The sequence below is a fragment of the Takifugu flavidus genome, chromosome 18 (assembly GCF_003711565.1).
Source record: "Takifugu flavidus isolate HTHZ2018 chromosome 18, ASM371156v2, whole genome shotgun sequence".
In the NCBI taxonomy this organism is placed as follows: domain Eukaryota; kingdom Metazoa; phylum Chordata; class Actinopteri; order Tetraodontiformes; family Tetraodontidae; genus Takifugu; species Takifugu flavidus.
Genome location: NC_079537.1, coordinates 11,249,157 through 11,273,635, shown reverse-complemented (window position 1 = coordinate 11,273,635; position 24,479 = coordinate 11,249,157). Strand labels below are relative to the sequence as shown.

At 50.8% G+C, this 24,479-nt stretch overlaps 4 protein-coding genes across 9 annotated transcripts; 3 read left to right on the top strand and 1 right to left on the bottom strand.

Annotated features, from left to right (window-relative positions):
* The first annotated feature begins 1,515 nt into the window (after nt 1-1,515).
* On the top strand, nt 1,516-8,058 carry slc4a1a (solute carrier family 4 member 1a (Diego blood group)). The gene is made up of 21 exons (XM_057014839.1): nt 1,516-1,705; nt 2,303-2,371; nt 2,489-2,538; nt 3,158-3,264; nt 3,340-3,386; nt 3,467-3,632; nt 3,707-3,842; nt 3,918-3,987; nt 4,069-4,111; nt 4,179-4,363; nt 4,444-4,651; nt 4,726-4,929; nt 5,005-5,153; nt 5,234-5,428; nt 5,516-5,761; nt 5,843-5,932; nt 6,027-6,193; nt 6,279-6,520; nt 6,599-6,768; nt 6,946-7,119; nt 7,208-8,058. The coding sequence occupies exons 2-21, from the start codon at nt 2,348-2,350 to the stop codon at nt 7,283-7,285; spliced, it is 2,751 nt and encodes a 916-aa protein (XP_056870819.1). The 5' UTR covers nt 1,516-1,705; nt 2,303-2,347; the 3' UTR covers nt 7,286-8,058.
* A 160-nt stretch (nt 8,059-8,218) lies between these two features.
* On the top strand, nt 8,219-15,981 carry ubtf (upstream binding transcription factor). Of its 4 annotated transcripts, none has more exons than XM_057014842.1 (21): nt 8,219-9,006; nt 11,203-11,261; nt 11,401-11,573; nt 11,662-11,745; nt 11,822-11,977; nt 12,068-12,132; nt 12,224-12,350; nt 12,445-12,555; nt 12,640-12,773; nt 12,845-12,986; nt 13,064-13,105; nt 13,191-13,301; nt 13,427-13,582; nt 13,672-13,818; nt 13,893-14,003; nt 14,092-14,183; nt 14,271-14,460; nt 14,541-14,588; nt 14,668-14,721; nt 14,799-14,909; nt 14,983-15,981. In XM_057014842.1, the coding sequence occupies exons 2-21, from the start codon at nt 11,225-11,227 to the stop codon at nt 15,103-15,105; spliced, it is 2,214 nt and encodes a 737-aa protein (XP_056870822.1). In that variant the 5' UTR covers nt 8,219-9,006; nt 11,203-11,224; the 3' UTR covers nt 15,106-15,981. The 4 variants fall into 4 exon arrangements, with proteins under 4 accessions (XP_056870822.1, XP_056870825.1, XP_056870821.1 ...); XM_057014845.1 differs by lacking the exon at nt 8,219-9,006 and adding an exon at nt 9,046-9,673 and having other exon boundaries at nt 14,989-15,981; XM_057014841.1 differs by lacking the exon at nt 8,219-9,006 and adding an exon at nt 9,046-9,673.
* Nucleotides 15,982-17,510: 1,529 nt separating this feature from the next.
* Nucleotides 17,511-22,156, top strand: atxn7l3a (ataxin 7 like 3a). Of its 3 annotated transcripts, XM_057014855.1 has the most exons (13): nt 17,519-17,949; nt 18,303-18,411; nt 18,509-18,641; nt 18,713-18,884; nt 18,954-19,051; nt 19,127-19,149; nt 19,249-19,294; nt 19,367-19,404; nt 19,480-19,548; nt 19,644-19,687; nt 20,085-20,156; nt 20,508-20,644; nt 20,726-22,156. In XM_057014855.1, exons 2-13 carry the CDS (start codon nt 18,361-18,363, stop codon nt 20,977-20,979), a joined length of 1,137 nt encoding a protein of 378 aa, XP_056870835.1. In that variant the 5' UTR covers nt 17,519-17,949; nt 18,303-18,360; the 3' UTR covers nt 20,980-22,156. The 3 variants fall into 3 exon arrangements, with proteins under 3 accessions (XP_056870836.1, XP_056870834.1, XP_056870835.1); XM_057014854.1 differs by having other exon boundaries at nt 17,516-17,949; nt 19,249-19,404; XM_057014856.1 differs by lacking the exon at nt 20,085-20,156 and having other exon boundaries at nt 17,511-17,949; nt 19,249-19,404.
* Nucleotides 22,157-22,261: 105 nt separating this feature from the next.
* On the bottom strand, nt 22,262-24,447 carry tmub2 (transmembrane and ubiquitin-like domain containing 2). Its single transcript, XM_057014858.1, has 3 exons — nt 24,302-24,447; nt 23,094-23,695; nt 22,262-23,019 (listed from the first exon to the last, which is right to left on the bottom strand). The coding sequence occupies exons 2-3, from the start codon at nt 23,678-23,680 to the stop codon at nt 22,644-22,646; spliced, it is 963 nt and encodes a 320-aa protein (XP_056870838.1). The 5' UTR covers nt 23,681-23,695; nt 24,302-24,447; the 3' UTR covers nt 22,262-22,643.
* Between the last annotated feature and the right edge of the window lie 32 nt (nt 24,448-24,479).

The window sequence follows — 24,479 nt, the reverse complement described above, 5'->3', positions numbered from 1 at the left end:
GTCCTCGCGGCCTTCATCAGACCCCGAGGACAGATGATTTGTGCGGCAGGTTGCTTTTAAAAGTCTGAACGCTGCATTATTATTCAAAGCATCGTCTCAACTGAGGAGCTAAGCTGAGACATCGTGAGCGTCTGAAGCTGCCAGTGAAGCCTCGGGAGTGTCGCTGAGCAGTGTGTTGAGATGCAGACGCAGCCGACCTCCACGTGTCGATAACTGGCGCTGGGGGCCGTTGAACTGGGGGCCTCAAGCACCCTGAGCTGGCAGATGGTGGTGCTCCACTAAATCCACTGCACAAGAGTGAATGAGCATCCTCTCCAGCAACAGTGGTTAGCATGCTAACTGTGGGGAAAAGGCCCAAAGGCTGAAGTTTGGAGCCTTTTCCCCCCTTTTCCCCGTCCTCGTCATCATGACAGCGGAACCTGACGCTTCGCGGTGACGCCCAGTTGAGGCCACATGACTCAGCACATCTTTTATCGTCCTGGAACAATGCACAGCGGCGTTCTCTGTGAGAGCCGAAGCTCCAGATAAGCAGCCGAGCTAACAACAGGTCGCCACCTGCAGCGCAGCCTGAGTCGGCGCGTGCGTGTGGCCACTCGAGCCGATTCTCCACCGAACCTCGTGACCCATCCTCAGTTGGAGCCGAGCTCTGACCGGCTAACCAGGACAATCAAAGGACACAAGCGTTCCAACTCTTGACAGAAGCATTTAAGCTGACTCATATGACTGCGCACATGCACGCCGGTCATCTGCCGACTCAGCCTGCACCTCCACCACGGCCTGACTCTGAAATCAATTATGGGGGCCATGAGTTTGGGCTGCACACAGTAAAGGAGGCTTTTGTCCGAGCTTGTGGGCCGTCCTGTTGACATTAGTTGGAAATCACACTTTAGCCTGAGAAATCACATGTTGTTGGGAAAACAAGGGAAAGAACCAGAAGTATAAGAGGTCTGCGTAGGTCCTCGTGAGTAGAGTGGGACACGATGTGGGACGCTGGCGCTAGCTAAATAAAGCTAAATATAACCAGGTCTATTTAGGTGTCCGTTTCACTCTGGCAGACTCCTGGAATCCTCTAAACTATAACTTCTGTAATAGAATGTGTCTTTGTGTCTTATCAGTCTGGGCCGGGCGGTCGTCCAGCCGTCTGTTGCTAACCAGGCGGGTAGTAATTGGAGCTAATCAAGAGCAGGGGGATCCTCATCGAGGGGGGGAATCCCTGGTGCGTCAACAACATGACATAACACAGGTGTTCTCCTCCTGATAGAGCAGGTTGCCCACCTTCCTGCCCTCTTTACTCCCCCGCTGAGGCCCTCAGACGCGTTGAGGTTTGCCCCCCAGGTCTAAACAAACTCTTCTTAGCGCCCCCGTCTTCACTCGGGTCCTCTTGGCGTTGCGAGGGCGGAGCGGGCAAACAGGGGTTGGGATATCCCAGTCTCAAGGTGTCCTGCACCGATAGGGCTGCTTCTCTATCACCGAGGTCTTATCTCCCCAAAGCCCCGCGCCTGGTTGCTCGGCAACCAGAGGGGTTGAGGGGGTACAGCACTTTTTAGGGTTTACGTAGTTCCATTTGGGTGTTTCCGTCCTTCTCCTCCTCGCCCGACTCTCCGCTGCGCGCTCGGCCGCTCTTTATCGCCGCGCTCGCCTCACTCGACGGACAGACGCCGTCCTGTTCCCAGCGCCGGAGACCAGGTGGGGGACCTGCATGCAGGTAAGGGTGTGTCCAGGAACCAGCTGAACCACAGGCGGCCCGCGGAGGCCCGAGAGGTTAGAGGTCAAATGGAGGGGGGTCTGTGTTTGGGGGAGAGCGTTTAATGTCCCCGCAGAGCCGTGATGAGACGCATTTAAAGAAAAAGCAGATAAAGACGTCTGTAAAGTTCCAGTTGAGATGTTGGAGGGGTTTTTTCCTCCCAGGCACTTATATCTGCATGACCTCGGGATTAGAACACGGAGAATGGCGGCTAAATTGCAATTGCCTCGGCGGTTGTGCCGTGACGCTCTCAGATGTCTCCGTCTCTCGTACCGTTGTGAGCGTTAGCTGTTTCGGGCTGTTGCTACGGGAAAACGTCCCGGGTCAGAGGCTGTGAGAGGAGAGTGGAGGCCAGAGATAAGATCTCAAACTTGTTTCAAGGCTTATTTTCAGCTCGATGCTGCCTCAGGTCCCCATTGCTACGGGATGTAAATGCATATTTATGCTGAAGGTGTCGCTGCTTTTGGAATCAACAGGCCAGAAATGCCCAGAACCTGACTTTAACATCCCCGCCGTGTCGTTCATGATGCGATTCAATGTTGTTTTATTCTGTCAAAGGGAATGAATAAAAGGCTCTGAAGATTCAACATCTGAGAAAGATCAATGGAAAAGTTCAGTTTTGAGGAGGTCAGTCCACCGTTTCTGCCCTCTTTAGGCTCCAGGTCCACAAACAACACACAGTAATTATTATTAATTATTAGCGTTCATCCTTCATCCCTATTTTCTGTCTTTTCTCTGCCTCAGGGCAGTGACCTGTCCTATGGAGACTCAGACCTTCCCTCTCCGGTGACATTGTGAGTCTTTTGTCACATTTGACTCTTTGCTCTGAACTCTGTGTGTGTGTGTGTGTGTGTGTGTGTGTGTGTGTGTGTGTTGTGTGTGTGTGTGTGTGTGTCTGTGTGTGTGTGTGGGCGTGATACAGTCAGGTCTTTATCTCCTGGTTGCAGCCAAGCTCCTCATATTCATATTTTCGAGCGTGTCAGAGGCTGTCGAGCTACACAGAGCTTGAGAATTCCATTTGAGCCTGTTTCGGCTGTTTTATTCCTCATATCATGATCCATATTTTGATTTTATCACCTTTCCTGTCTTAGCTGGCTTGGCGACATGAAGCTAAACGATGGGTCAACAATAGACCTTCATTCAGGAGTTCTGACAGCGCCCAGCTGGATGGAGAGGGTAGCTTAGGTGTGATTCCAAGATATCCACGGGCAAAAGCTTAGAACAAGGACAGAAATACTGACAGAAGCTCGGTCCCGTAGAGGAGGCGCTCTGTGTCTGCAGGCTGCATGTGCAGAAGTGTGCAGTCGTGCAGCCTCAGGGAGGGAAATTATCTTAGTGAGCAGCCACGATAAGACGATTGTGTTCGGTCGCCCTCTAGCGGCCAGATGTGTGAACTGTTTTCTGAATGATCAGGGCTCCACCAGGCCTGAGGGACATCTATGGCCAGCAGAAGCTGCAGATGGAGGAAGAGGAGGGTCAGGCCCCCCTGCAGGCCATCATCATCCCCACAAATTCAGAGGGTAGCTTCTCCTCATGGAACCAGACTCCTTGGGTTGTTTGAAGACTGATATCAGCTCCTCTTTTCTTTATTGCAGCTTATCTGAACGTCAACACCAATGCCACCACAAGAGGAGATGCTCAAGTTAGTGGCCTTCATTCAGACTTACTGGACATAGAACTGGTTGCAAAGCATCATTTTCTGTTTTGATTGAATCACCACAGGCCTATGTGGAGCTGAATGAGTTCCAGGGAAACAGATGGCAGGAAACTGCTCGCTGGCTGGGCTACGAGGAGAACTTCAACCCCAGGACAGATGAATGGGGTCCTTCTCATGTGTCCTTCCTCACCTTCAAGAGCCTGCTCCAGCTCCGCAAGTTAATGAGCACAGGTGAGCGTGGATCGCCCCCAGGAGCACAATATTCAGTGGTCATGTCCCATTAAAAGCAGCTCCCATGTGCTCAGGTGTGTTCCTGCTTGACCTGGACACCAGCAACCTGTCTATGGTGGCAGAGAGGGTGGTGGACGAGCTGCTGAGCAAAAACGAGATCAGGGCAGGCGATCGGGAGGGCTTGTTGAGAGCTCTCCTCATGAGACGCAGGTTCATATTAGTTTCTCAATAAGGCCAGAAAATGTGTGAACAAACATCGAGCGCCCATTTATTTTGTCCTTCCAGTCAGTCCGGTGCAGTTCCGGTGCCTGAAGCTGGAGATATTGAGCTGCAGACCTTTTCTGTAACAAAGAAGGTGCCAAATTCAACCTTTTTGGGGCAGCATTATCATCATGCATGACCGTAGATTAACACCAACGTGTTGTCCTCCCCTCAGAGAGACTGCTCGGACAATTTGGAGGCCTCGCTCGTCCTCACAGGTGTGTTCCTCACGCAGTTCCTCCTGTTTCTTCTCAACCAGGTTTTGAGCATGCTCGTGTTCGCTAGGTGTCCTGGATTTCCTGCAGAAACCAGTGGTTGCGTTTGTGAGGCTTACCGACTCTGTGGTGATGGAATCTGCCCTGGAGATTCCCGCCCCCGTCCGTTTTGTCGTAGTCCTGGTCGGCCCCGCCCAGAGTGATCTGAACTACGGGGACAGCGGGCGTGCCATGGGTGCTCTGATGGCCGACTGGGTGAGAGAGAAGGTCCAGAAGGGCAGATCCAGACCACTTTGATGGGTGTGTAAATGCCTTCTGTGTTGGTGCTCTGACAGGTCTTCTGTCTGGAGGCCTTTCTGGCCCGGACGGAAAAAGATGTGACCAACGCCATCGCAGACTTCATGGACTGCAGCATCGTGATCCCCCCCACTGAGATCCAAGACAAGATGATGCTGGAGCCGATCATCAACTTCCAGAAGAAGATGCTGCGCGACAGAGTCCGCCCCAACGACACCCGGCTTGCCTTTGGCAACAGGGTCAAAGGTGGGGCTCAGACACCTCTATCATGGTCTTCTGGATGGTGTCACTAATGGCAAAAACACACCTGTTCATTTCAGTCGTGAAGCCTCCCGAGCCGCCACGGGAGGACCCCCTGGTGCGGACGGGATTTCCATTCGGTGGCATGATAAAGGACCTGAAGCGTCGTTACCGTCACTACATCAGCGACTACACGGATGCTCTGAACCCTCAGGTCCTCGCGGCCGTCATCTTTATTTACTTTGCGGCCTTGTCCCCGGCCATCACCTTCGGAGGACTTCTGGGTAAAACTGCCTTCCATGTCAGCCTCGGATCATCTGCCCAAGTTCATTAACTCCCAACGATCTTCCTCGTTTCAGCTGACAAAACGGAGAAGATGATGGGAGTGTCGGAGCTGATGATCTCCACCAGCATCCAGGGGGTCATCTTTTGCCTCATTGCTGCCCAGCCTGTCCTTGTCATTGGCTTCTCTGGACCCCTGCTGGTGTTTGAGGAAGCTTTTTACGCCGTGGGTGATGTTTGAAAGGAACCCTCGTCCCTTCATCACTTTCCCATTATCATCATTTTCCTTTATTCGTCCAATCATAGTTCTGCAAGTCCCAAAACATCGAGTACATTGTGGGCCGGATCTGGGTGGGGATGTGGCTGGTTGTGATCGTCATCCTCATCGTGGCGTTGGAAGGCAGCTTCCTGGTCAGATTCATCTCCCGCTTCACTCAGGAGATCTTCTCCATCCTCATCTCGCTCATTTTCATCTACGAGACCTTCAACAAGCTTTTCAAGGTTCCCTTTTCTCACCGCACTGCTCCGTCCGTTTCATTCCTGTCTCGTTTGGAACGCTCACCTTCTTCCCTCCGTCTCTGCCCTCAGATCTTCAGGACCCACCCACTGATCCTGAACTACGACCACCTAAACGACTCCATGGACAACCCCTTCATCCCCATTGTCAAGGAGCACGTGGAGTACCATCCCGACGGCAACATCACCGTTCACGAGCTGGAGATCGAAAGGCCCTACCCCAACACCGCCTTGCTGTCCATGTGTCTGATGTTTGGCTGCTTCTCCATCGCGTACTTCCTGCGTATTTTCAAGTCTGGTCATTTCCTGCCTGGCCCAGTAAGATCCAATTCTGTTGCTGGAGAATGTGCAAAATTGAGAAGGGGTACCAGATGTGTGATTTGCTGTTTCCTCCCTCAGGTTCGTCGTTTGATTGGAGATTTCGGAGTCCCTATCGCCATTTTCATCATGATCGCTATTGACATCTGCATCGCGGACGCCTACACTCAGGTCGGTCTCGATCCCACTGCGCCGCTGAGGACACATTGCCACCTCTGTTTGCATCTTCCGAACGATTGTGCTGTTTTGTGTTTCCACCTCTCAGAAACTGGTGGTGCCTGATGGGGTTAAGGTAACCAACCCCAAAGCTAGAGGCTGGTTTATCAACCCCATGGGAGAAAAACAGCCCTTCCCCATCTGGATGATGGCGGCCTGCTGCGTCCCAGCGCTGCTCGTCTTCATCCTCATCTTCCTGGAGTCCCAGATCACCACGTGAGCAACATCATAAATACACAGTCAGATTGAATGTCACCTCATCTGGAATCAAGGTGTGATCTTAGATGCGTCTGGGTTTCAGGCTGATTGTGAGCAAACCTGAGAGGAAGATGGTAAAAGGCTCTGGTTTTCACTGGGATCTGCTTATCCTGGTTACCATGGGGGGCATCTCCTCTATTTTCGGCGTACCCTGGCTGAGCGCAGCCACCGTGCGCTCGGTCACCCACGCCAACGCCCTGACTGTCATGTCCAAAGGCCCGAAACCAGAGATTGAAAAGGTGCTGGAGCAGAGGATCAGTGGGATTATTGTGGCCATCCTGGTTGGTAGGTGACGCCATCTACCGTACTTACGTGGTTACTGCAGGGCCTCTTTGCTAAACCTTGCACCTGTGTGGCTTTCAGGCGTTTCTATTTTCATGGAGCCTATTCTAAAGATGATTCCCATGACAGCCTTGTTTGGCATCTTCCTCTACATGGGTATCACCTCCCTGAGTGGAATCCAGATGTGGGACAGAATGCTTCTACTCATCACGCCAAAGAAATACCACCCCTCAGAGGCCTATGCCACCAGGGTATGCAGGCAACCTCTGCCAGTTGTCACTCAGACGTAGTTTTCTCCTGCCTCTGGGCGAACGTTTGTTCAGATTTTCTTCATTTGATCTCTTGAATCTTAATAGTTCTGTTGATACAAGGAACCAGCTTGAGTTGTTGTGCTTAAAGCTAATCTCCACACGTCTGTTGTTGTGCAGGTGAAGACAATGCGGATGCATTTATTCACTCTGATCCAGCTCCTTTGTCTGGGCGTCCTGTGGGTGGTGAAAATGAGTCCCTTCTCACTGGCCCTGCCCTTTGTTCTCATCCTCACCGTCCCTCTGCGTATGTTCATGACCGGCAGGCTGTTTTCTGTCATGGAGATGAAATGCGTAAGTACCTCCCTGCGTCTGTCACAGTCACCGCCACGCTCGGCTGTGCCGTTATTCTGGTTTGTAACTGGAGACGTTTGTGCCACAGCTGGATGCCGATGACGCCAAAGTGACATTTGAGGAGGAACCTGGGAAAGACGTATACGATGAGTGTCCGCTGCCCTGAACGCCGTGGCACTTGAAACTTTCACTTGAATCCAGTTCTTCAGTGATAAGCTGATGTCTTTACAAGCATATGAGAGCTTAAAGTTTCAACAGGTATTTAACTTTAAAGGTAGCTTTTTAATATATATATATATATATATATATTGAATAATTCATTTATTATCGCTGCAGCTGAGGCTGTTTGTGACCTCAACAGAGAAAAAAAAAAGATAATTGTCCATGTCGTCATTGAAATGTGGGACACGTCCTCCACTTTCTCAGTTCTTTTTTTCTTTTCCATTTTCTATATGTTCACTAATCAGTGTTTACTACAATTATAACTTTCTTGATTTTGGTTGTTTAGTTGTTTAATGGATCTGGAGATACATAATTAATATTTAAAGTGCGATGTGAAATGACGCATTTCTGTTGTTTTTCTTGAATTACCTAACAGCCTTATAGATTGTAGGACTACTCATGGTAAGATAATATGACTGCTTTGAGCTATTTTGTTCTGGGTCACTCAGGTTTGCCTCTTTAGACTTATCAAGTTTGTCAAGTCTATAAATAGGTGTAATACCCACGTGTCTAACGTTCATTGTGTAATCGCTTTCAAGATTTTAAGAAATGAGGAGTAGAATGGGTAGATAATGGAATGTAAGGTTTATTTAAGTTGAAACTTATTTGTAAATGGACAAGGAACTTTTGGGGCTTTAGGTGTGTTTGTGTGCTTGAAACACTGTACATGCTTGGCGCTTTCACTTTAATGAAGCAATAAAGTTTTATTATTCCTCATTTTTTTTCCACCATAACTATTAATCCAACAGGGGGCCTTAGCAGTGAGTGACAGGGGCCATTTCTCAGCTGGATGGTGCCTTCAGGGTTCTCAGGTAAAATACCAACGCGATGACGTTCTCTCTAGGTAGACGTCGAAACTTAAATGCATTTATTTGAACAAATTCGTCAGCAGAAATAACAGCAAATGAACATGTGCGTTCCAAACAAGACTAAAAAGGGCACAAAGTCAGAATCAGTTATTCTACGACACGGTGGGGAGATTTCCGACAGCCAGGGAACTCATCACAGTTTAACAAGGCCGAGTGGCTGAAAGTCATTTGTTTCCCTGAATCAGGCTGACTGGATTGGACGGACGCGGTTCCACCCACAAACACACAAGGTGGAGTTGAAAAGAAAAAACATGCGGGGGCAAAATGAAGCTGTCAAACAGCCGCTTGTAATTCACCAAAAGGGGGGAATCGAGAGTGCAAGGATGCCTGCAGATAGTCCCGTCTGTGTGGGGCGTTTAGATGACAACAGTGAAAGAGACAAACAACAACAAAAAATAATGACGATCAAGATTAATCGCTGTGTTTTGGAAAAGCTTGTTGCTCTTTTCGGATCACCAGCACCGACTAAAGTTCACGTTCTTGGGGGGTGGGGGACGTGATATAATGCCTTAAAGTTTGGGCCGGAGGTTTGACAAAGTGGGCCGATGTAGAGTAACGGGAACAGTTGCGCTTCGCCGGGAAACTGCGGACGTCTCGGCGTAGCGAAATGGTTGGTTGGATGGAGAGAGAGGAGCTGCTGCGTGTTGAGTGGAGGGAGACGGCGAGTGAGATGGAGGCGGGGGGAAGGACCATCTCTGCGGGGACTGGAGCCCGGGACCGACGGCGCAGTGCTGGCTATCGTTCAACCCTCCCCTTCTTCCTCCACAACGACGCCGAGGCTCACGCCGAGAGACAGGTAAGCTAACGCGGCTGCCGCTCGCTGTCCCCAACATGGCGACGGGGAACGATAAACTCAACAACAAGCCGAAGCTTAAACACGTCGGCGGCCCCCTGCTTCCGCTCCGAGCCATTCGCTCGGTGGCTCCTTTGTGGTCGCTGCCTCCAACCGACGCTGTGTGAGGGCACAGACGAGGTCCGCCATAGCCGAACCGTGTCCTCTACAGCGGGGGAGAAAGCGTGCGTAGCACCCAGAGGCAAACGCGATATTCCCCGCCTCGAAAAAAACCCCCCACAGGTTCGGCTTCTGGTTTACGTGATCCGCCGTCACCGAAACTCGACTCTCTGCGCTTTAACCGGGACATCACCGCGTGGGGGGGGAATTAGCGGTAGTTTCCGCGCCGAGACCTCCATGCGGTTGTTGGCGGAACAACCAGCCGCCTCTCTCGGCAAGCCATCAGGGATCTCGGTTTAATATCTCACCGCGCAGAGACTCGCACTCTCTCTCTCTCCCCCTCTCTCTCACTGACTAGACCCGGCTCGAACCACCGACGGCCGAGCGCGGAGAACCCGCCTTCTTGATCTCGTTTGTGCGCTTTTTGGACCGAGGACGGGAGTCTGCAACGCCCTGGCGTTAGTGTAGGCTCCGCGTTTGTGTTTGCAGTGCGCCATTGGACCCCGTGACGGTAGGTTTCCTCGTCGAGCTGACGCATGGCGGACCCGGAGCCGTTTGCGAAGCCGCTCTGCCTCGGTCGTCTCCTTGTTTCCTTTCAGCCTCGGCGGGTCACCCCCGTAACTTTTGTTCTCCGCTACGGTTTAGAACGGATCCCTTTCTTTACGGAAGGCCAAGCGGGCACGTTTGGACCGCAGCTCGCTGGTGTTCTTCCTTCCTGTGCCTCCGCAGGACCCACCGACAACCGCCGCGTACTTTGTTGAACGTTTACTCGGGAGTTTTTGCCCACGTTTAATAGCGTTAAGCCGCGGCGGGGAGGGGGGGTTTATACGAATTAGGTGGTGGTTTGAGGAATTCAGAATTTCTGGATGAAGCTGCAAGTTTGTGCGATCTAACGTTTAACGCGACGAATAAACATTTTTTTTCCAAATTATCGTGTCAAGTTGCCCTTGGCGATGGAGCGAGCGCGTCCATATGCTGTAATCCGTCGGTAAAATCAGATCCTGGGCAGAATCGGCTTTCAGATTTGTGCCAAATTCGTTCGATATTTTCGTATAGGGGGTCGATCGCGCCTCGGTGTCGATAGTTTGGGTGTCGTTGGAGCCGACCGTAGACACCATTGAGACGGGGCCGCGAAGGACACGATGAACAACGAGCAGCCGCCATCATTGGAGCACAACTCGGCTACGCCTCGCTGAAGAATTCACCGAGTTAAGCTCCCGAAATGCGTTTAAAAACACCCCCCAGTCGAAATAAATCTGATTCTCACATATGTTGGGACCACATTTATTTTTAAAAAAAGCGAACATTTGATCGAATTTCCACCGCCATCCACCCCCGGTCGGGTAAAAACGGAAGAATATAGGGTCGGACGGCGGAGCGAGATCCGCGTCAATCGGTGATGAGGCGCCACGACCGAGTGGCGCATGAGGCTGCAGTACTTCCAAGCCGCCATTCCCCCACGTCGGAGACCGAAAGAAGATCCCTCGGCCGTGGTCAGCTGGTCGCCTACAGCTGCCTTCGTCCACGTCCATTCGCTTCCTCCCTTCCGCGTATCCTCCCCACCCTCCTATCCGAGAGAAAATCCTCCATTGCCGAGCCCGACGAAGGAGAAAATGGTCGCTCCTGCCGGTCCGCGAGACTTTAGCCGCGGAGCCGCGGCGGTATTAATACGCCGAAAAAAAAAATATCCGCGGGGTTCGGCGGGTGATGAGTCCCCGCCGCGCCGCCGGAGCTCCGCAGTGTTATTTGAGATTCGCAGCCGTCACAGGCTGTGTCTCACCACGGAGCGTAAACGTTTAAGGGGCGGCGTAATGAACATCAACCATCATGTCGACGCAAAAAAAAAATTTGAATTTCGCCACTTCAAAACGAGCTCTACTTTTTTTTAAAAAAAAATAAAAACGTCACAAAGTAAACACGCTATTTACAGCCCCCTCCGATGCATTCTTTTAGTAAATAAAAAAAATTTTTTTTATAACGTTGAATTTTAATGATCACGTGAGTCAAATGTTGAAAAGCCTCTTTTTTTTCTCCTTGTAGATAGGAGAAAGAATCTACACCAATGAATGGAGAAATGGAGACAGCGGCCCAAGACAAAGGTAACATTTTATATTTAAAAAAAATACATATATTTTATTAATTATTAAATTACTTGGATTTCAGTGGACGATCCTGTTCCAAACTGAGATTCTTGCCAGCGCTCTGGTCTAAATGTATTTTAACTGTATATGCCTGCAGTGTGGGTGCAGGATGATCTGTTGAAGCTGCTGGAGGCCATGAAAGTGGCCCTGCCCCCGAAAGACCTGACTAAATACAAAACCTCCGAGTCCCATCTGGACTGGCAGAAGGTGGCCTTCAATTCCTTCACAGCCGAAATGTGTAAGCAGAAGTGGCAGGAGGTTTCTAAAGAGGTGAGACCCTTGATTTTGCAGATTACTCCTGAATCTTTGCCCATTTTTGTGTTTCGCAATGTCATTTTTTTCCATGCCGTTTCTACAGATTCGTAAATTCAGGACTCTAACAGAGCTGATAGTAGATGCCCAGGACTACATCAAAAACCCTTATAAAGGCAAGAAGATAAAGGTGGGTGAGGTTTACCTCCATCTGTTGAGTGTAATTTCCATGTTTCTCGTGCTCATTTTATATCTGCTGCATACAGAAACACCCAGACTTCCCCAAGAAGCCCCTGACACCATATTTCCGCTTCTTCATGGAAAAGAGGGCCAAGTATGCAAAGTTGCACCCAGAGATGAGCAACCTCGACCTCACTAAAATCCTCTCCAAGAAGTACAGAGAGCTGCCCGAAAAGAAGAAGGTTCGCCAGAGAAGGACACATTGGTTTTTGTGTTGGATTCCTCCTCAGTTTGCATTGGTTTTTCACAAAAATGTTGATTTCCTTTCGCAGAAAAAATATGTTGATGACTTCTTACGAGACAAGGAAACATTTGTCCACAGCATGGACAAGTTCAGGTAAGATGATTGGTGTTCTTTTTATCCTGTGTTGGACATGTCCTGCAGTGTGTGTGGGGAAGATAACTGAGCTCTAATGTCGTAAATACAGAGAAGAGCATCCAGACCTAGTGGAGAGTATGGCCAAGAAAGGCTCAAACGTGCCGGAGAAGCCCAAAACCCCCCAACAGCTGTGGTACAACCATGAAAAGAAGGCGTTCCTCAAGACGCGCCCAGATGTATGCTTCATCTCTAGTAGCCAAACCGGCTCATGTTTCTTAAAATTACAACTGCGTCGTTATTCTAATGTTGGCGTTCTCTCGCTGACATCAGGCCACCACCAAAGACATCAAGGACAATCTGGGCAAACAGTGGACACAGCTGTCTGACAAGAAGAGGCTGAAATGGATCACCAAGTCTCTGGAGCAGAGGAAGCTGTACGAGGTAAGAACAGACCAACGGGGGGTCGGCAGAAGGGGTCGACGTTTCCTCCTGACTCCTGACAGTGATGTTTTTGTTGTATTACAGGAGGTGATGCGTGAGTACATCCAGCAACATCCAGAGTTAAACATGACCCAAAACGACATCGTGAAGTCCACTCTGACCAAGGCCGAGAGACACCTGAAGGATAAATCGGACGGCCGCCCGGACAAACCGCCTCCGTGAGTCTCCAAACTCGCAGGTGAGCCCCGTTCCAGCCCTGCCGTTCCTACAAAGGTGTGTGTGTTTTCAGAAACGGATACTCCATGTTCTGCGCCGAGTTGATGTCAAACATGAAGGACGTGCCGAGCACGGAGCGCATGGTGATGTGCAGCCAGCGGTGGAAGCTGCTGAAGCAGGGCGAGAAGGACGCCTACCAGAAACGCTGCGAGCAGGTGAGGTCGCCGTCAACGCACCCAGACGGAAACACCAGTGTCTCTCCTTAACCCCTGACTTGTTTTTGTTTCCCCAGAGGAAGAAGGAATATGAAATAGAAATGAACCGATTCCTCAGTGTAAGTACTTGCGGTGTTTTAAACCAAATGCCCAACTATGCTTGTATTACAGCTGCTGTAACGTATCATTTCTCTTGATCTTCAGACCCTGTCAGAGGAGGAGCAGCAGCGGGTCCTGTCTGAGGAGAAGATAGGATTTAGGAGGGGCACAGGGGCCAGTAGTCCAGCCTCCAAGAAGAAGAACTCTAAAGCTAAGGTTGGACCGTGATGAAATCATCACTCTGTCATTTTCTACTCTAACCATCTCATCTCGTCATGTTAGTCAGCATCCGGTAAACAGTTATATTTAATAGTGTTGTATGACTTTCCCGTCATTCGTAGGCCAACCCAGAAAAACCCAAAAGGCCAATTTCAGCCATGTTCATCTTCTCTGAGGAGAAGCGTCCGAAACTGCAGCAGGAGCGTCCTGACCTGTCTGACAGCGAGCTCACCAGACTCCTGGCGCGCATGTGGAATGAGCTGCCGGACAAGAAGAAGGTAAGCTGTCGACGCCCCCTTCCACACATGTACTTTAGAATCAGGAGAAGAAGAAAGGTGTTTGTTCCAACGATGCTGTTCTGGTTTAGGAGAAATATAAACGGCTCGAAATCGTCCTGAAAGCGGAGTCGGTGAAGAAAGAGAAGGAGGACCGCAGTCGTCTGCCAGACCCACCCAAGACTGCGCAGGAGATCTGGCAGCAGAGCGTCATCGGAGACTACATGGCCAGGTTTAAGGTAGGCGGGAACCTCGGCAGACGTTTGGTAAAGTTTTTCCAAACCTGGAAACCTAGATGTGATTCTGTGGGTAGAGTGACCGATCAAAAGCCCAGAAAGCAATGGAAGCAACGTGGAGCAACATGGAGAAAAAAGAGAAGATAATGTGGATCAAAAAGGCAGCAGAAGACCAGAAGAGATACGAGGTTGGTGTCGCTTGATTTTGAAACTAAAACATCCTGAGGAGAATGCCGGTATGTGGACAGAGAGCTAACGGGGCCCCCACCCCCACAGAGAGAGCTGTGCGAGATGCGGTCACCCGCCGCTGCTGCCATCGCCTCAGGAAAAAAGATGAAGTTTGAGGGTGAACCCAAGAAACCGCCATCGTAAGTCTGCCGCGCCCTCCCGCCGGTGCTGCTCGCGTCGTCGTTTTCCCTTGTTCTTCCTCCCTTGACGCCTGTTTGAACACGTAGAAACGGATACCAGAAGTTTTCTCAGGAGATGCTGTCCAACGGCGAGCTCAACCACCTCCCCATGAAAGAGAGGATGACCGAGATCGGCAGCCGCTGGCAGAGGTTACCGCTGAAGGACAAGGAGCGCTACAAGAAGATCGCAGAGGAGAAGCAGCGGCAGTACAAAGTCCAGCTGGAGCAGTGGCTCGCTGTAAGGAACGGGGTCTGATCTGGGAAGGTGGGTGGAAGCGCGTGGATACGCCCTCTAACCCGACTCCTCTTCTCCTGCAGAGCTTGTCTTCGCAAGAGAGGAACACTTACAAAGAATACAACTCACAGGTCAGTCTCAAACGCTCGGCCTTTCTGTGTCTCCCACCTCTCCGGAGGACGCTTAAAAACTGTGCGACTCACATTTCAGAAGAGAAAAACTGCAGCGAAGCCAGGAGGCCCCAAAGCCAAGTCCAAGAAATCTGTAAGTACAGACGCGACTCTTGTGGTCGGGCGAGGGCGAGGGCGAGGGTGGCTAACCTGAAACGTCTCCACCAACAGGACACGGAAGAGGAGGAAGACGAGGAAGACGAAGATGAGCAGGAGAAGGCGTCCTCTGAGGCAGACTCATCAAGCGATGACGACGACGATGACGACGACGACGACGACAATGTGAGTTGCGTGTGTGTGGGTGACGTTGAGGAGCGACAGCCGTAACACCTTCACTGTTTTTGCGTTTGCAAAGAAGGAGGAAGACGACGACGATGAGGAGGACGAGGAAGACGAGGCCGAAGACAAGGAGAACAAGTCGGAGGACAGCAGCAGTGAATCAAATTCACAGGAGTCGTCGGACTCTGACTCGGACTGAGGGGACGACTTCGCCGTGAGACGAACTGAGCAGCGCTGAGCTGAGCCAAGAGTCCAGGAGCTCTGCCCCTGTGCCAACCCTGCTCTCCTCCCACCACCAGGGGGAGCCTCTGCATTTGCCTCATCCACTGCACATTCGCCCATCCTGTGTTCCTGCGTCGGTCCGTGATCTTCTGGAGGGACCCCGCCCCGAGGTCCACAGTCACCTTCAGTCCTCCTGCGGCGCGACGGCCGCATGACAACGCTAATGTTACGCTGCCCACTGCCCGCAGCAGCATCCCACTGGTCTGGTGATGTCATGAACACGTCCGCCGCTGGTTTCAGTCTTGATTTAAAGGTTCAAGAGAAGAGTTTTAATGTCGATGGTGATTTGAAGCTCTTGCGTGTTTGTTTTATGACTCTGTTGATTATTAGTTAAACAGGTGGCTTCATGAGCCAAAGAACACACTTCAGTGGATCACTTTAGGGAGGGGGGTGGGGGCGCGCAGGGTACTAAAAAAATTGCACTCTTCAGAATGTTTCCATTATTTACTCTTTTTTTTTTTGTTTCCTGAGCAATGTTGAATTGTTCTTTCTAAATTTCTGATGTAGATTTTATCATTTGGTTCTTAAAGAAGTGGTATTTTTTCAGGAAAGATATTTAAGCCATTTTGAATGTCTTTATGTTGCCGGAAAACGTTTAAAAAAAAAATGTTACTAAATCACGTTAATTTCTAGAAAATGTAGGGTGCCTGCAAAAAGTGTTCACCCCCTCTTGGACTTATGGTTTTATTGTTTACAGTGCAGAACCAAAGTGTGTAAAAATGCATCTTTATCCTCAGAAAAACCTCCCATTTCCTGACACAAACCTGCTTTAAAACCAACACTTTTCACTAAAGTGTGTGTAAACTGGAAGTGCGTTTCCTCCCCTCACCCTTTTAGTGAGCCCACTGATCCATAGCAAACACCAGTTAACCACAGCCCTCTGACTGGACTACACCTGTGGTTTTTTATATAAAAAAAAAAAAATTTTGGACCTCATTTGTTCTTTTTTAAGTTTTAATTGAAGAGGCCTGGTTACATCCACAGTGTTTTGAGTCCAGAGGGAGTGAAGGCTTTACAGGTCTAGTGAATCAGGTTTAAGTGATCAGATCCAGCAGCTTTTGTTTTTTGTTTGTTTGGTTTATTTTGACCAGTGCAGCCATGGAAACGGTAACCAACCTGACTGTCATCTCAAATCATTTGTCCCCCGGTGGCGTTCTGATCTTACATTTCACGTGAGGAGTTCTCGTCCAGCTGCAGTCATTCGCGGATGACTGGATTTCCATCCTCCCCGGTTCCTTTTGAAAATGTTATTGGGGTTGACTGTAGTCAATGTGGGTTTTAGTCTGATGCTTTGCCCAAAAACACGTGTGCACTTAATGTAAATGTGTCCCTCGGTGTGAGTTTGTGTGCACTCCTGCACAGAGCTGTGTATATACGAGGGGTGCGAGCGTTCCTTTGCTTTAACGTGTGCTGTTTTACTTTTGTTTTTTTTCTTCTGCATACACCACGATGTGACTGCCTGTGGGAACATCTTCCATGAATGTAGATATCGTCCGTTTTGTTTTTCCTCCAAAGGTCTTCAGTCGTGTTCCTGCTCCGCCGTCACGTCACCGTGACCGTCACGTTGGCTCCACTGACAGTCCTGAGGGCAACTGTCAATCATCTGGTTAAAAACAAACTTGATTTTTGATTTGTTAAAAAATCTGTTCACCGAAGCAAAACCAGCGAGGACGATTTTAATAATTTCAGGAGGACTAAAGAACGACTTTGCTGAGATTGACCGGTGGGAATTTGTAAAAGGGATTTCAAGCGAGTTGCCAGGGGAAATAAGTTTAAAGAAAACTTGTAATTTTTCTGTAAATAATGTCTTTTTTTTTTTTTTTTTATTAGATTGAGTGATTTGTTGGTGCTTTATGTTTGCAAAACCCTCATCTGTGAGCTTTGAAGCTGTGAGTTTTTCACTCACTGTAAACGTTTTCGGTTGGATTCACCCGGTTTAGTTTCTTCTCCGTGTTGTTGATTTATAGACATGAGACAGCAAAGCTTTACAGGTTTGTACTGCTGATCATTTGACAAAATTTGATGTTTTCTATAGCTGAGGGTGCTCTTTCGTCCTTGTAGTTGAAGTCTTTGGGCAAATAAAGTTATCTTTAACAGAAATGCGTGTAGTTTTGGGCGACTCTGACCCGGAATTCCTCATTCAGCCGGCCACAAACGCGGAGTGCGTAGTACCTGCGCCGATGACGTAATTGGGAACTATCAGGCGCGACTAGTCGAGCCCAGATCCCGATCGATGCTCTCGCGTTCTCTTATTGATGCCTTGACCTGACCGGAAACGCCACCGCTTCGCCTCGAGTTTCCCAGAAAAGTCGGAGAAATGATGTTTGTTTAACACAATAAAAGGGCGCAACAAGCGCTTAACCTTGTTAAACGCATCTCCCAGCAACCAAAGCTGTATCCTGCTAAAACTATATGGACTGAACACTCAGGACCGGGCAAACATTTATTTATTTTGGCAACTCTAAGTCGTAATCGCTAACCCTGTCTTTTATTTTGATGGGGTCACCCGGAGGTGTATTGCCTGTTTTTTGTGGCCCGGTGTCGGAATCGTCGCTGTCAAGCGGGTTCGGAACCACAATATCACCGACACCTGCGCCCACACTTACCGAAAGGAGGATGGCTGTGCCCAAACTTATTCCTTTCTCTTCTCATTTTTATTTTTGAGCCTTTTTATGCATTTCTGGGGCGACGCGGCGGACGTGAGCGATGTTGCCTCCATCTCAGAAGACGCCTGGTTCGGCTGAGTTTTCCGTGTGACGGGGTGAGAGCTGCCTGCATTCAACTTAAAACATATACTTGTGTGTACATCGCGTTTTATCCGTGTATTTTCCATCAATGTGCCAGATTTTACATAAAAAAGGAGCCCACGCATAGAGCTTCCCGTGGAGACAACATTGTGCGTGGTCGCTGGTTCAAGAAGGCTGTTTAGATGGAGGCAATGTTGTCTTTCTGCGCCTGGCTGTTATTTTACAGCATTGCACAGTTTATCTCGCCAATAATGATAGATGTCTTATAAGAATATTAATCTCCTGGATCCGTCGCGCGAGTTTCCGTTTGACACTGATGTCATCGATGGGAACAGCCGGTCCTCATTCGACTTATTTATTTATTTAGAATCTGCAGGCCAACATCCGATTACCTTGTTGTCAAGGTTACCCACATCGCTTTTCAAATGAAAATGGAGGATATGCACCTGTCAGGACCAGACAACACCAAGCTAGAGGTGAAGCTGCAGCTTGTTTTGCTTCTTAACGTCCGTCTGTGTTCCACCTGATTTCCCCGCGTCTCACCTGTCTCACCTGTCTCACCTGTCCCTCCAGGCCTTGGTCCATGACATCTACTCTGAGCTGGTGGACGACGCCTGTTTGGGCTTGTGCTTCGAGGTCCACCGGGCCGTGAAACAGGGCTACTTCTACTTGGACGAAACGGACCAGGAGAGCATGAAAGAGTTCGGTCGGTAGAGATCGTTCCTCCGTTTCCTTCCGCGCTACTTCGGCCTCATTTCGCCCGATCTCTCCCCCCAGAAATCGTGGATCAACCCGGCGTGGACATATTCGGCCAAGTGTACAATCAGTGGAAAAACAAGGAGTGCGAGTGTCCAAACTGCAAGCGGCTGATCGCGGCCTCGCGCTTCGCGCCGCACCTGGAGAAGTGTCTGGGAATGGGCCGGAACAGCAGCCGCATCGCCAACCGCAGGTGGGTGAGGGGGGGGAGGGCCGGGAGGAAAAGGAGGTCGACCGAGCCACGTTCCTCTCTGTTGAACAGGTTGGCCACCAACAACAACATGAGCAAGTCGGAGAGCGACCAGGAGGACAACGATGACCTCAACGACAACGACTGGTCCTACGGAGCAGAGAAGAAAGGTCCGTTTAGCACATTTTAGCCGGGAATAACAGTTATGCCACCCCGGAATAAACCGATGTTTCCCTGTGTTACAGCCAAGAAGAGGAAGTCAGATAAGGTATTCCCATTTCCCGGACTGTCCGACCTTTAGGTTGAACTTGAACAGGTGCCATCAGCTCATCTGACTGTGTTTTTATTTATTTTTTTAAATGCGCAGAGTCAGAATTCTCCGCGAAGATCCAAGTCCATCAAACACAAAAACGGTGAGTCGGCGTTGAAGGTCGCGGCGCTCTTCGAAGGTCCGACCTGTGAACGCTCCGCTGTGTCCCTCTCAGGTGAACTCGGGAGCGGCGTCGGCTCGGAGGTTTACAAGGTGACAGAAATCCCACCGCGACAGTCCCAACGTGCTCGCGCTCGTGCGCTGAACCCGCCCTGTGTCTGATTTCAGTACAACTACAACAGCGGCATCAGCTACGAAACGCTGGGGCCCGACGAGGTCCGATCTCTCCTGACGACGGTGAGCAGATGGGCCGGGGTTGCTGTCTGGGCCGGGCCGGGCCGGGCCGGGCCGGGCCACCACGCTCCCCACTCACCTCCTCTTTGTCTCTGCAGCAGTGCGGCGTCATCTCTGAACACACCAAGAAGATGTGCACCAGGTAAGTTTGGGGGCGGCCGCAGCAGATTCTGCTGTTCACTACCCCCCCCCCCCCCTCCCTCGGTGATCAGACCTGATCCTCTGAAGGGGGTCGCACCTGTCGGGACTCGCTCTGGTGCACAGGTGGCTCCCCCCGATCCGCCTCCGGAGCCGATTGGCTGGACTAAATTGTGGTCATGGACGACCCTGTCAGTCGCCGACCTCTGACCTTTCAGGGCCTTTTAAGGTTGCTCCTGAGCCTTTTCTGATTGGTCACTGGCCGCGCCCGCTTCCCTCTGCCTCCCCACCACCACCCCCTGTCCCTCCCCCGCCTCAGTGGTGGGTAATATGCAAAGCTGTGTGCCGTGGTGGGGGGGGGCGTCATTTGGGATGTATAACGCCACCTTGTGTCCCACCAGGTCTCAGCGGTGCCCCCAGCACACGGACGAACAGAGGAGGGCCGTCAGGGTGTTCCTCCTGGGGCCGTCCGCGTGAGTGTGCCCCGTCCCCTTCCCCCCCCCCTCCTCCCCCACCAGTCTTCTGCCTGTCTGTCTGCATGAGCCCCCGCAGGGATGGGATCAAACGCCTCCTTCGATCTAACGACCATCACTTTCTGCTTCTTTAAAAAGAAATTGAAACATGTTTTTCACACTTTTGTCCAGATTTAATCTAAAATTGAGCTTTTTTCCCCCTTAAACATCGGTAATAACTTCATTTAAAGTGATTGGCTGCAGCTTTTCACCGGCTGTGACATCATTCCTGCTCAGCCGGTGCTTTAAAGGAAAACCGCCGCTAAGCTTTTAATGCTCAGCCTGAGGTTTTGTCTGGGTCTCGTGCTCCAGGCCGATGCTGCCCAGCGCAGACGCCGCGGTGGAGAGCGACAGCTTCGACATTCCAGATAGCCAGAGCCTGATGAGCCGCCTGCAGTGGGAAGACTCCCCCGACATTTCGCCCACTGACTCCTCCTCCTCCAAAACCAGTAAGGAAGCGCTGGTCCAGATTAACTAGTGGATGAACTAAACCACTGGATTGATTGATGTGTTTCCTGTTGCTCAAACAGGCACCAACCACTCGGATTCTAGGAGGCCCAAGAAGAAGAAGAAACCTCTTAGTCTGAACAGCACAGGAGGAGGAAGTGGTGGTAGTGGAGGAGGAGGAGGAGGAGGTGGTGGTGGTGGTCTGACTGGAGGCAGCACCAGCAGCAGCAGCAGCAGCAGCATCATCTCACAGAGTAACATCAGTTTATCCGCCAAAAAAAAGAGGCCCAAGCTCTCGGCTCCGTCTATTTCCAGCCTCTATGATGAGTTTAACTAGTTTAACAGGAACAGCAGAGTTCTTCAGGCTCTGGGAACCTGCCGGAGATGAGTTTAACCTCAGAAGTCACACCCATCTCTCACCTTTCCATCAAGAAACAGCCCAGCCAGGATGAACATTTTTAAGCAAAGTGCCCCCATAATCTGTGTCTGATGAACAAATATAAGGACGGGACCTAAAACAGACTTTTGCTGAGCTGCGTTGGGCGGATAAAAATGTCTTTTTTCCATCTTGGGCCCCAGAAAAATTCCAAGCATGAGGGAATTTAAGGGAAACAGCGGCGCCCAGCGGATGCGGTCTGTTACTGCAGCCTTTTATGAGAAAACGTTTTTAGACGATGCGTTTTAATTTATTGATCATTGTTAAGCTTATTAATCATTTGCTACCTGCGAGCTTTTTAAATCTTTTTAAAGACTTTGCCTTTTTTCCAGAGCCACACTAGATTCTTGGCCTTTTTTAATTGACGGAGAAAATTAGTAATCTGGAAAATTAGCAGAAAAATGGACAAACCTCCCGTTTGGGGCAGGTTTCTGTGCTTCAAATATCATGAACACTAAATCAGGAGGAGTTGGCAAAGATTCAGCGCTGGTTTGTTGCTGTCGTGACCTTCAGCTGACTTCAGCAGCCTGCAGTTATGAACAGAAGGTGTAATAATCTCTATTTTCATAAATGTTCCCCTCTAGTGACGTCAGTGAAGGTGTGTGCGCCATTTTAGATATTTAATCTTGTTTACATCAGCAGCACGTCTGTTGTTGCAGCTGCAGCCGCCACATGTGGAACTGCAGATGTTTCACCTGAGGCTGTTTGGTGTCGATGTCTAAATGGAACCCAGCTTTGGTGGGGGGGGGCAAAACCCTGGACACCTTAGAGATAATGGCTAACAGACTCCGCCCACATCCCGTCCCTTCCGCGTGTCTCATTTTGAACTCCTGGCTCCAGGTTTCAGCCTCTTTCCCAGTCGTCGTGTTGCTTTCCTCAGTGAATCTTCTGTGACGTGCACTGATATCGGACTAGACGTGGTTCTCTGTGCGGGACGGGCGCAGTGACCGGCGCCGGCGGCGTCTGGCTCCCTCTGACAAGCACAACCTCAGACGCCGGGATGAGTTGTTGTACATGACGTGATATATTTTGGACTGCGTGCTGGTGTTTAGATATGAATAAACTCCCAACAAAAGCAGCTTTGTCCAGAGAGACTCGCATTCAGACTCAAAAGCTTTAATCTGGAACGCCGGGGGGGGGGGGGGGGCAGGGACCCCCTGAGTCCATAAGTGCCAGATGCAGGTTCTGATTCATTCTATCTTTTTATTTACAGAAAATACACATTTACATCCCTGCCTTTAAAGTGTATATTTTCATTCCTGGTGAATATTTAAATTAGCCTATTTCCACAGAGCCATAAAGCAGCAGTCATCACACACACACACACACACACACACAATCTACACACAGCAATGCAGCGTCAGTCTAAGCAACAGAAAAAACTAATTTGGTTTTGCTTTTTCAGTCTCTGCAGGTTATTCTCGCGCTCACCAGTCTCATCACACACACACACACACACACACACACACACACTCGGCTGCAGCGCCTGTGCCGAGCACCTCTGTACATATTCCCTTGTCTCCAGAGGCCGCCGGCCGGCGTGACATTCGGGCGCCGGCTCCCGCTCAGCGGTGGTGCATCCCGAATATCAGGAAGCTGAAAAACACAGTGACGCCCACGAGGGAGACGGTGGCGGGCGCGGTGAAAAACTGCCTGTAGTTGATGCGGAAGTACCAAACCACCGCCAGGATGACCACGAACACGGGGACCACCAGGCTGCTGGTGCTGACGGCCACCCCGCCGGCCCTGAGGCCTCCGGGCGCGTCGGCGCCGGGCTGGGCCGCCTCCTCGGCCGCCGGCTCCTGCGGCCTTTGGGAGACGTGGCAGTGGATGACGCTGTTGTGCGTGATGTTGAGCGATAACAGAGTTCTCTTTGGGTCCTGCAGCAGCCGGCCCTGGTAGATGAGCTTGATCTGATGCTCTCGACCGGAGAAGTATTTACTGGAGAAGAAGAAAGAGTCATTTCCCAGCCCCGCTGGCAACGCCCGGCGTTCCCTTTACTCACCTTTACTCACCTTTTCAGCCCCTCGACCGTATCCCGGGGTTCCACCACAGCCACCTCCTCCGTGTCGTTCAGGAACTTGAGTCGGACAGAGATGGAGGGGGGGGCGGCGGCTGTTGGGGGCGAGGTGACCCTGGACACCATTATAATCTTTTTCCCCTCCTGGAGTTCGTCCTCATCCTCATCCTCTTCGTCGTCCTCCTCGTCAGACACGTCCAGCCTCCCGCTCTGCGCCTGTTTGCTCTGTATGTCCAGCAGCAGGTCCGATGGGACCCCCTCGGCCTGCTCCCCGCCCCCCTCCCCCTCTCCTCCCCCTGTTCCCGGCTCATCTGGCTTGTTCTCCTGCGAGGTCGGAGCGCTCTGCTGTTCGGGCGCGTCGGTGCTGGGAGGCCTGGCGCCGTAGGTGTCGTGACCCCCCAGTCCTATCAGGGAGGCGTGAGCCCCCACGGTGAGGATGGTGCCCAGTATGTGGTCTCCCCGGTCCGCCACGTGGGTGGAGAGCCAGGCCACGACCAGAGCCAGGGCCAGGAGCAGCACACCCCCGGCTGCCGTCACCTCTTCCTCCATCCCATCCAACATGGTCAGTGCACACACCGCCATCTCTGTCCTCTGAGTCTGGGGATGACACCGATGACCTTTAACCTCTCAGGGTCACATGAGTCACGTGCAGCAATAATGTCTGAGCAGCCAGGGAACAGCCAATCGTTTCCAAATCTGATCAATTTTGCAATGTTTTCACTGTTTACTTCCGGTTGTGATTTAGCTTCACAAGCAAAGCGTGGTTTCCCACAACCTGGCGAAACTCATCCCAGGAAGCTGATTTTACAGCATATTGGGACGAAATGCTGCACATCTGGATACATTAATGTATCGGGACACAATAACGGAGAACTTCAAAGTCACAAACGTTCTTTCCATTGATAACATCCACGCGAATGTGTCAGAGTAATGTTTATAACCGATGAAGCTTTTTAGGTTTTACACCGTCTAAATGTTTTCAAAAGAACTGATATGCGACACAATAGCAGGATCAGACCTTATTTACGTAAGTTTGCCTTCTGTGTTTTTACTTAGCCGAGTTAGCTTGACGGCTAACCTGCTGCGCTGACTGAACAACGACGTTTTTCGGGTTTTCTTGGCTTTAACCTCGCGCCCCCGACATTTCCCGCGGCTTGTGCGGACGCGGAGCGCCTTTGGCGGCGAGCAGGTCAGCGTTCTTACCTGGAATCAGAGCATGTTGGACGGAAGACCGACGCTTGTTAGTTAGCGGCCGCTGCCCAACGAGCAGGGGATCAACACGGGCCGGTGACGACACGCCGTGACGTCAGCAGAGGCGCAGCTCTGCGGGTGGGCGCGAGACGCCGCTGTTAGCCGTCAACCCCGATGACGTCACCAGCAC